This window comes from Salvelinus fontinalis, unplaced genomic scaffold, assembly GCF_029448725.1.
Source record: "Salvelinus fontinalis isolate EN_2023a unplaced genomic scaffold, ASM2944872v1 scaffold_0896, whole genome shotgun sequence".
Classification (NCBI taxonomy): Eukaryota; Metazoa; Chordata; class Actinopteri; order Salmoniformes; family Salmonidae; genus Salvelinus; species Salvelinus fontinalis.
The window spans coordinates 45,424-57,500 of record NW_026601105.1 but is presented as its reverse complement, the minus strand read 5'-3'; the positions used below and the strand labels follow the sequence as shown (position 1 = coordinate 57,500).

General features: G+C 49.1%; 1 protein-coding gene across 2 annotated transcripts in view; it reads left to right on the top strand.

Moving 5' to 3' along the window:
• Positions 1–12,077, top strand: part of LOC129847621 (dachshund homolog 1-like) — a gene marked incomplete at its 5' end in the record, with an annotated part of 55,599 nt that overhangs the window by 15,965 nt on the left and 27,557 nt on the right. For both annotated transcript variants that reach the window (XM_055915370.1, XM_055915369.1), the window contains 2 exon segments: positions 4,409–4,596; positions 5,614–5,749. In XM_055915370.1, the coding sequence (XP_055771345.1) occupies positions 4,409–4,596; positions 5,614–5,749 (324 nt within the window).

Below are 12,077 nucleotides of genomic sequence, written 5' to 3'. Positions count from 1 at the left end.
TGCACACTCTTGGTATTCTCTCAACCAGCTTCACCTGGAATGCTTTTCCAACAGTCTTGAAGGAGTTCCCACATTTTCTGAGCACTTGTTGGCTGCTTTCCCTTCACTCTGCGGTCCAGCTCAACCCAAACCATCTCAATTGGGTTGAGGTCGGGTGATTGTGAAGGCCAGGTCATATGATGCAGCACTCCATCACTCTCCTTCTTGGTCAAATAGCCCTTACACAGCCTGGGGGTGTGTTGGGTTATTGTCCTGTTGAAAAACAAATGATAGACACGAAGCGCAAACCAGATGGGATGGCGTATCCCTGCAGAATGCTGTAAATCAATGTCACCAGCAAAGCACCCTCACACCATCACACCACCTCCTCCATGCTTCACGATGGGAAGCACACATGTGGAGATCATCTGTTCCACAAAGACACGGCAGTTGGAACTAAAAATCAAACATTTGGACTCATTGCTCGTGTTTCTTGGCTCAAGCAAGTCTCTTCTTATTGGTGTCCTTTAGTAGTGGTTTCTTTGCAGGCATTTGACCATGAAGGCCTGATTCACGCAGTCTCCACTGAACAGTTGATGTTGAGATGTGTCTGTTACTTGAACTCTGCAAAGTATTTATCTGGGCTGCAATTTCCGAGGCTGGTAACTCTTATGAACTTATCTTCTGCAGCAGAGGTAACTCTGGGTCTTCCTTTCCGTGTCAGTCCTCATGAGAGACAGCACTTGATTTCATCACAGCACTTGATGGTTTTTGCGACTGCACTTAAAGTTCTTGAAATGTTCTGTATTGACTGACCTTTATGTCTTAAAGTAATGATGGACTGTCGTTTCTCTTTGCTTATTTGAGCTGTTCTTGCCATAATATGTGCTTGGTCTTTTACCAAATAGGGCTATCTTCTGTATACCAACCCTACCTTGTCACAACACAACTGATTGGCTCAAACGTAGTAAGAAGGAAAGAAATTCCACAAATTAACTTTTAACAAGGCACACCTGTTAATGGAAATGCATTCCAGGTGACTACCTCATGAAGCTGGTTGAGAAAATGCAAAGCTGTCATCAAGGCAAAGGGTGGCTACTTAGAATAATATAAAATATATTTTGATTTGTTTAACACTTTTGGTTTACTAGATGATTCCATATGTGTTATTTAATAGTTTTGATGTCTTCACTATTATTCTACAATGTAGAAAATAGTAAAAAAAATAAACCTGGAGTGGGTGTGTCCAAACTTTTGACTGGTACTGTAAGTATTCAGACCCTTTGCTATGAGACGCACGAAGGGGACTAAGAACCCAATGGTCACTCTGACAGAACTCCAGAGTTCCTCTGCGGAGATGGGAGAACCTTCCAGAAGGACAACCATCCCTGCAGCACTCCACCAATCAGACCTTTATGGTCGAGTGGCCAGACGGAAGCCACTCCTCAGCAAAAGGCACATGACAGCCTGCTTGGAGTTTGCTAAAAGGCACCTAAAGAAACAAGATTCTCTGGTCTGATGAAACTATGAAGCCTGAATGGCAAGCGTCGCTTCTGGAGGAAACCTGGCACCATCCCTACGGTGAAGCATGGTGGTGGTAGCGTCATGGTGTGGGGATGTTTTTCAGTGGCAGGGACTCGGAGACTAGTCAGGATCGAAGGAAAGATGACAAGTACAGAGAGATCCTTGATGAAAACCTGCTCCAGTGTGCTCAGGACCTCAGACTGGGGCGAAGGTTCACCTTCCAACAGGACAACGATCACAAGCACACAGCCAAGACAACGCAGGAGTGGCTTCGGGACAAGTCTCTGAATGTCCTTTAGTGGCCCAGCCAGAGCCCGGACTTGAACCTGATCGAACATCTCTGGAGAGACGTTAAAATAGCTGTGCAGTGACGCTCCCCATCCACCTGACAGAGTTTGGATCATAAACCTTTTTGTCGTTTTTAAAACATTATTGTCATTGTCTGTATTTCTGTTTGGTAAGGTAATTTTTTTTTCTTCTTAGATGAGCAACCATGGCTACCTTTGTTAGGGATTATGCTGAAGTTCCAAGGCTAGGCCAGACATGAAGAAAATATATAATGTAATTAGCTGGGTCCTATAGCAACCAATAACCAATTCCTCCATTCCTCCAACATCCGTTCATCTCCTTCCATTCAGGAGGACATCTTTTGTTTTTATTTATGGTCGGGTTGAGGGAGAGGGTGGGAGAGGGAGGGGGGTAGGGAGGGAGGGTGAGGAAGGGAGGGTGAGGAAGGGTAAATTGCAAAAGGCATCCAGACAAACCGCTGCACATATGTGTAATCCACCTAATTTAGTAAAAGCTCTTTCTTTTTAAAATTTCTTTCTGCTTCCATCTCTTCATTGGGGACTTCTTTTTGTTTGCACACATTCTATTATATTTGGGACATTGTGTGGAATTTGGTCCAAGTTTAGTGTCTTTGTGTTTGGAATTACTCAGCGTTCCGTTGGCACGGCGACAGAGCCGTCATTAGCTCTCTTTTGTTTCGCTTCCTCCTTCTATTGTTTTATTTTTGGTTTTGTTTTCTTGAATGTTCAATATTTAGATCGCTCCCTTCTCTCCCACGTGGATTGGTTTATGCATCTATAAAATAGTTTCATTTCAACAGCACACAGGGCTGAATTAGAGGGCCTGATACACAGGGCTGAATTAGAGGGTCTGATACACAGGGATGAAATAGTTGGTCTGATACACAGGGATGAAATAGTTGGTCTGATACACAGGGCTGAAATAGTGGGTCTGATACACAGGGCTGAAATAGTGGGTCTGATACACAGGGCTGAAATAGTGGGTCTGATACACAGGGTGAAATAGTGGGTCTGATACACAGGGCTGAAATAGTGGGTCTGATACACAGGGATGAAATAGTGGGTCTGATACACAGGGCTGAAATAGTGGGTCTGATACACAGGGCTGAAATAGTGGGTCTGATACACAGGGTGAAATAGTGGGTCTGATACACAGGGCTGAAATAGTGGGTCTGATACACAGGGATGAAATAGTGGGTCTGATACACAGGGATGAAATAGTGGGTCTGATACACAGGGGTGAAATAGTGGGTCTGATACACAGGGGTGAAATAGTGGGTCTGATACACAGGGTGAAATAGTGGGTCTGATACACAGGGATGAAATAGTTGGTCTGATACACAGGGATGAAATAGTGGGTCTGATACACAGGGATGAAATAGTGGGTCTGATACACAGGGATGAAATAGTGGGTCTGATACACAGGGATGAAATAGTGGGTCTGATACACAGGGGTGAAATAGTGGGTCTGATACACAGGGATGAAATAGTGGGTCTGATACACAGGGCTGAAATAGTGGGTCTGATACACAGGGATGAAATAGTTGGTCTGATACACAGGGATGAAATAGTGGGTCTGATACACAGGGGTGAAATAGTGGGTCTGATACACAGGGCTGAAATAGTGGGTCTGATACACAGGGATGAAATAGTGGGTCTGATACACAGGGATGAAATAGTGGGTCTGATACACTGGGTGAAATAAACATTTTCATTTTCCGGTGTCTAGTAACGGTCCTAAAGCTTCTCATTTGACCATCTTTAAGCTTTTTATTCAATATAATACATGTCAGAATGTGAAGTGGAAGAGCTAATAACCTTTATTCTCAGACACCTCTCCTCCCCCTCCTCTCCTCTTTCTCCTCTTCCTCCCCCTCCTCTCCTCCCCCTTCTCTCCTCTTTATTCTCTTCTTCCTCCTCTCCTCTTCCTCCTCCCCCTCCTCCTCCCCTCCCCCTCTCCTCCCCCTCTTCCTCCTTCTCCTCTTTATTCTCCCCTTCCTCCTCCTCATCATCATCTTCCTCCTCTTCCTCCTTCTCCCCCTCCTCCTCTTCATCATCATCTTCCTCCTCTTCCTGTCCTCCTCACTCAGAGTATGACAGAGGGACAGCGGAATGGAGCTGTGTGTCTATTTCTGGATCATCAACAAAGAGTCTTTTTAGGGATTTCACCCAGAAGACAAAAAAGTAAAGTGTCATGGAGATTGAGTGAGATGTATTTTCTGTACTGTGATTGGCTGTTTCAAAGAGTCCATCTCAGATGTTGTTATATGACCTTCCACTCTTTGTATAAATGTTCTTCCCCTTGTTTGTTCAAGCGTATCATGTCCCCAGAGATGTTCAGTTTTGGGATGTTGAGCATCACGAATGTTGCTCTGGAAATCTGGTTTCACAAGTCAAACAGCATTCTGTTTGGTCCAGTGTCCTGAGTGTGACAATATAATGGTTTATACTCCACCCTCTAATGTATGTTATGCTGCCACAAAGCTAAATAGAAAACCATCCCTCCCCCCCTTTCCCTCCCCCCTTTCCCTCCCTTTCCCTCCCTCCCCTCCCCCCCCTTTCCCTCCCTCCTTTCCCTCCCTCCCTCCCTCTCTCAGGTCTGGAACACCTCCCGTTCATGATGATGTCACACCCCCTGATCCCTGTTAGTATGGCCCCTGCCTCCGTCTCCATGGCGATGAGTCAGATGAACCACCTCAACACATTAGCCAGCATGGCCTCTGCTGCCCAGGTCCACCACTCTACCCTCTCCTCCCGCGGCCGCATGGTCACCTCTGTTATAAAGGTATGTTAGCATGGTCACCTCTGTTGTAAGGGTATGTTAGCATGGAGGTCACCTCTGGTATAAAGGTATGTTAGCATGGAGGTCACCTCTGTTATAAAGGTATGTTAGCATGGAGATCACCTCTGTTATAAAGGTATGTTAGCATGGAGGTCACCTCTGTTATAAAGGTATGTTAGCATGGAGTTCACCTCTGTTATAAAGGTATGTTAGCATGGAGGTCACCACCGTTATAAAGGTATGTTACCATGGAGGTCACCTGTGTTATAAAGGTATGTTAGAATGGAGGTCACCTCTGGTATAAAGGTATGTTAGCATGGTGGTCTCCTCTGTTATAAAGGTATGTTAGCATGGAGGTCACCTCTGTTATAAAGGTATGTTAGCATGGAGGTCACCTCTGTTATAAAGGTATGTTAGCATGGAGGTCACCTGTGTTATAAAGGTATGTTAGAATGGAGGTCACCTCTGGTATAAAGGTATGTTAGCATGGAGGTCACCTCTGGTATAAAGGTATGTTAGCATGGAGGTCACCTCTGGTATAAAGGTATGTTAGAATGGAGGTCACCTCTGGTATAAAGGTATGTTAGCATGGAGGTCACCTCTGGTATAAAGGTATGTTAGCATGGAGGTCACCTCTGGTATAAAGGTATGTTAGCATGGAGGTCACCTCTGGTATAAAGGTATGTTAGAATGGAGGTCACCTCTGGTATAAAGGTATGTTAGCATGGAGGTCACCTCTGGTATAAAGGTATGTTAGCATGGAGGTCACCTCTGGTATAAAGGTATGTTAGAATGGAGGTCACCTCTGGTATAAGGGTAGGTCAGAGCATTACGGGTACTGTAGTACATTATGCTACGGCCACCTGTCATAAAGGTACACATGATATTATGCCAGAAGTGTCCTTTCAAGCCATGAGAGCAGCCCATCAAGCCTTTCCTGGACCGTGTGGTTATTATTGTAAAATATTCATTGATGTTGATGTGTGTTTCCACTCACTGTGGTGTTGTTCTTCATTCTAGGAGCGTGTTCGGGACAGTCCGTCTCCGGCTGCCTCTCTGGAGGACGGGAGGAGGTCTGGGAGTCACCTGTCCTCTCGTCACAGCAGCAGCATCTCCAGCTCCCCAGTACACCCAGAACACTCTGCAGACAGGACCCGTATGTACTCTAACCCAGAACACTCTGCAGACAGGACCCGTATGTACTCTAACCCAGAACACTCTGCAGACAGGACCCGTATGTACTCTAACCCAGAACACTCTGCAGACAGGACCCGTACGTACTCTAACCCTAACCCAGTACACCCAGAACACTCTGCAGACAGGACCCGTACGTACTCTAACCCTAACCCAGTACACCCAGAACACTCTGCAGACAGGACCCGTACGTACTCTAACCCTAACCCAGTACACCCAGAACACTCTGCAGACAGGACCCGTACGTACTCTAACCCTAACCCAGTACACCCAGAACACTCTGCAGACAGGACCCGTACGTACTCTAACCCTAACCCAGTACACCCAGAACACTCTGCAGACAGGACCCGTACGTACTCTAACCCAGAACACTCTGCAGACAGGACCCGTACGTACTCTAACCCTAACCCAGTACACCCAGAACACTCTGCAGACAGGACCCGTACGTACTCTAACCCTAACCCAGTACCCAGAACACTCTGCAGACAGGACCCGTACGTACTCTAACCCTAACCCAGTACCCAGAACACTCTGCAGACAGGACCCGTACGTACTCTAACCCTAACCCAGTACCCAGAACACTCTGCAGACAGGACCCGTACGTACTCTAACCCTAACCCAGTACACCCAGAACACTCTGCAGACAGGACCCGTACGTACTCTAACCCTAACTCAGTACACCCAGAACACTCTGCAGACAGGACCCGTATGTACTCTAACCCAGAACACTCTGCAGACAGGACCCGTACGTACTCTAACCCTAACTCAGTACACAGAACACTCTGCAGACAGGACCCGTATGTACACTAACCCTAACCCAGTACCCAGAACACTCTGCAGACAGGACCCGTATGTACTCTAACCCAGAACACTCTGCAGACAGGACCCATACGTACTCTAACCCTAACCCAGTACCCAGAACACTCTGCAGACAGGACCCGTATGTACTCTAACCCTAACCCAGTACACCCAGAACATTCTGCAGACAGGACCCGTACGTACACTAACCCTAACCCAGTACACAGAACACTCTGCAGACAGGACCCGTATGTACTCTAACCCTAACCCAGTACACAGAACACTCTGCAGACAGGACGTACTCTAACCCTAACCCAGTACCCAGAACACTCTGCAGACAGGACCCGTACGTACTCTAACCCTAACCCAGTACACCCAGAACACTCTGCAGACAGGACCCGTACGTACTCTAACCCTAACCCAGTACACACAGAACACTCTGCAGACAGGACCCGTATGTACTCTAACCCTAACCCAGCACCCAGAACACTCTGCAGACAGGACCCATACGTACTCTAACCCTAACCCAGTACACCCAGAACACTCTGCAGACAGGACCCATACGTACTCTAACCCTAACCCAGTACACCCAGAACACTCTGCAGACAGGACCCGTACGTACTCTAACCCTAACCCAGTAAACAGAACACTCTGCAGACAGGACCCGTACGTACTCTAACCCTAACCCAGTACCCAGAACACTCTGCAGACAGGGCCCGTATGTACTCTAACCCTAACCCAGTACCCAGAACACTCTGCAGACAGGACCCGTACGTACTCTAACCCTAACCCAGTACACCCAGAACACTCTGCAGACAGGACCCGTACGTACTCTAACCCTAACCCAGTACACCCAGAACACTCTGCAGACAGGACCCGTACGTACACTAACCCTAACCCAGTACCCAGAACACTCTGCAGACAGGACCCGTATGTACTCTAACCCAGAACACTTTTTAGACAGGACCCGTACGTACTCTAACCCTAACCCAGTAAACAGAACACTCTGCAGACAGGACCCGTACGTACTCTAACCCTAACCCAGTACACCCAGAACACTCTGCAGACAGGACCCGTATGTACTCTAACCCTAACCCAGCACCCAGAACACTCTGCAGACAGGACCCGTACGTACTCTAACCCTAACCCAGTACACCCAGAACACTCTGCAGACAGGACCCGTATGTACTCTAACCCTAACCCAGTACACCCAGAACACTCTGCAGACAGGACCCGTACGTACTCTAACCCTAACCCAGTACCCAGAGCACTCTGCAGACAGGACCCGTACGTACTCTAACCCTAACCCAGAACACTCTGCAGACAGGGCCCGTACGTACTCTAACCCAGAACACTCTGCAGACAGGACCCGTACGTACTCTAACCCTAACCCAGTACCCAGAACACTCTGCAGACAGGATGTACTCTAACTCTAACCCAGTACCCAGAACACTCTGCAGACAGGACCCGTACGTACTCTAACCCTAACCCAGTACCCAGAACACTCTGCAGACAGGATGTACTCTAACTCTAACCCAGTACCCAGAACACTCTGCAGACAGGACCCGTACGTACTCTAACCCTAACCCAGTACCCAGAACACTCTGCAGACAGGACCCGTACGTACTCTAACCCTAACCCAGTACCCAGAACACTCTGCAGACAGGACCCGTACGTACTCTAACCCTAACCCAGTACCCAGAACACTCTGCAGACAGGACCCGTATGTACTCTAACCCTAACCCAGTACACCCAGAACACTCTGCAGACAGGACCCATACGTACTCTAACCCTAACCCAGCACCCAGAACACTCTGCAGACAGGACCCATACGTACTCTAACCCTAACCCAGCACCCAGAACACTCTGCAGACAGGACCCGTATGTACTCTAACCCTAACTCAGTACACAGAACACTCTGCAGACAGGACCCGTACGTACTCTAACCCTAACCCAGTACCCAGAACACTCTGCAGACAGGATGTACTCTAACTCTAACCCAGTACCCAGAACACTCTGCAGACAGGACCCGTACGTACATTTACATTTACATTTAAGTCATTTAGCAGACGCTCTTATCCAGAGCGACTTACAAATTGGAAATTTCATACATATTCATCCTGGTCCCCCGTGGGAAATGAACCCACAACCCTGGCGTTGCAAGCGCCATGCTCTACCAACTGAGCCCAACTGAGCCACACGAGCCCAACTGAGCCACACGGGACTAACGTACTCTAACTCTAACCCTAACCCAGCACCCAGAACACTCTGCAGACAGGACCCATACATACTCTAACCCTAACCCAGCACCCAGAACACTCTGCAGACAGGACCCGTACGTACTCTAACCCTAACTCAGTACACAGAACACTCTGCAGACAGGACCCGTATGTACTCTAACCCTAACCCAGTACACCCAGAACACTCTGCAGACAGGGCCCGTACGTACTCTAACCCTAACCCAGTACCCAGAACACTCTGCAGACAGGATGTACTCTAACTCTAACCCAGTACACAGAACACTCTGCAGACAGGACCCGTACGTACTCTAACCCTAACCCAGTACCCAGAACACTCTGCAGACAGGGCCCGTATGTACTCTAACCCAGAACACTCTGCAGACAGGACCCGTACGTACTCTAACCCTAACCCAGCACCCAGAACACTCTGCAGACAGGACCCGTATGTACTCTAACCCTAACCCAGCACCCAGAACACTCTGCAGACAGGACCCGTATGTACTCTAACCCTAACCCAGTACCCAGAACACTCTGCAGACAGGATGTACTCTAACTCTAACCCAGTACCCAGAACACTCTGCAGACAGGGCCCGTACGTACTCTAACCCAGAACACTCTGCAGACAGGACCCGTACGTACTCTAACCCTAACCCAGTAAACAGAACACTCTGCAGACAGGACCCATACGTACTCTAACCCTAACCCAGTACCCAGAACACTCTGCAGACAGGACCCGTACGTACTCTAACCCTAACCCAGTACCCAGAACACTCTGCAGACAGGACCCCTACGTACTCTAACCCTAACCCAGTACACCCAGAACACTCTGCAGACAGGACCCGTATGTACTCTAACCCTAACCCAGTACACAGAACACTCTGCAGACAGGACCCGTACGTACTCTAACCCTAACCCAGCACCCAGAACACTCTGCAGACAGGGCCCGTACGTACTCTAACCCAGAACACTCTGCAGACAGGACCCGTATGTACTCTAACCCTCACCCAGTACACCCAGAACACTCTGCAGACAGGACCCGTACGTACTCTAACCCTAACCCAGTACCCAGAGCACTCTGCAGACAGGACCCGTACGTACTCTAACCCTAACCCAGTACCCAGAACACTCTGCAGACAGGACCCCTACGTACTCTAACCCTAACCCAGCACCCAGAACACTCTGCAGACAGGACCCGTATGTACTCTAACCCTAACCCAGTACCCAGAACACTCTGCAGACAGGATGTACTCTAACTCTAACCCAGTACCCAGAACACTCTGCAGACAGGACCCGTACGTACTCTAACCCTAACCCAGTACCCAGAACACTCTGCAGACAGGACCCGTACGTACTCTAACCCTAACCCAGTACCCAGAACACTCTGCAGACAGGACCCGTATGTACTCTAACCCTAACCCAGTACACCCAGAACACTCTGCAGACAGGACCCATACGTACTCTAACCCTAACCCAGCACCCAGAACACTCTGCAGACAGGACCCATACGTACTCTAACCCTAACCCAGCACCCAGAACACTCTGCAGACAGGACCCGTACGTACTCTAACCCTAACCCAGCACCCAGAACACTCTGCAGACAGGACCCATATGTACTCTAACCCTAACCCAGTACCCAGAACACTCTGCAGACAGGATGTACTCTAACTCTAACCCAGTACCCAGAACACTCTGCAGACAGGACCCGTACGTACTCTAACTCTAACCCTCACCCAGTACACCCAGAACACTCTGCAGACAGGACCCGTACGTACTCTAACCCTAACCCAGTACCCAGAGCACTCTGCAGACAGGACCCGTACGTACTCTAACCCTAACCCAGTACCCAGAACACTCTGCAGACAGGACCCCTACGTACTCTAACCCTAACCCAGCACCCAGAACACTCTGCAGACAGGACCCGTATGTACTCTAACCCTAACCCAGTACCCAGAACACTCTGCAGACAGGATGTACTCTAACTCTAACCCAGTACCCAGAACACTCTGCAGACAGGACCCGTACGTACTCTAACCCTAACCCAGTACCCAGAACACTCTGCAGACAGGACCCGTACGTACTCTAACCCTAACCCAGTACCCAGAACACTCTGCAGACAGGACCCGTATGTACTCTAACCCTAACCCAGTACACCCAGAACACTCTGCAGACAGGACCCATACGTACTCTAACCCTAACCCAGCACCCAGAACACTCTGCAGACAGGACCCATACGTACTCTAACCCTAACCCAGCACCCAGAACACTCTGCAGACAGGACCCGTACGTACTCTAACCCTAACCCAGCACCCAGAACACTCTGCAGACAGGACCCATATGTACTCTAACCCTAACCCAGTACCCAGAACACTCTGCAGACAGGATGTACTCTAACTCTAACCCAGTACCCAGAACACTCTGCAGACAGGACCCGTACGTACTCTAACTCTAACCCTAACCCAGCACCCAGAACACTCTGCAGACAGGACCCGTACATACTCTAACCCTAACCCAGCACCCAGAACACTCTGCAGACAGGACCCGTACGTACTCTAACCCTAACTCAGTACACAGAACACTCTGCAGACAGGACCCGTATGTACTCTAACCCTAACCCAGTACCCAGAACACTCTGCAGACAGGGCCCGTACGTACTCTAACCCTAACCCAGTACCCAGAACACTCTGCAGACAGGATGTACTCTAACTCTAACCCAGTACACAGAACACTCTGCAGACAGGACCCGTACGTACTCTAACCCTAACCCAGTACCCAGAACACTCTGCAGACAGGGCCCGTACGTACTCTAACCCAGAACACTCTGCAGACAGGACCCGTACGTACTCTAACCCTAACCCAGCACCCAGAACACTCTGCAGACAGGACCCGTATGTACTCTAACCCTAACCCAGCACCCAGAACACTCTGCAGACAGGACCCGTATGTACTCTAACCCTAACCCAGTACCCAGAACACTCTGCAGACAGGATGTACTCTAACTCTAACCCAGTACCCAGAACACTCTGCAGACAGGGCCCGTACGTACTCTAACCCAGAACACTGTGCAGACAGGACCCGTACGTACTCTAACCCTAACCCAGTAAACAGAACACTCTGCAGACAGGACCCGTACGTACTCTAACCCTAACCCAGTACCCAGAACACTCTGCAGACAGGACCCATACGTACTCTAACCCTAACCCAGCACCCAGAACACTCTGCAGACAGGACCCATACGTACTCTAACCCTAACCC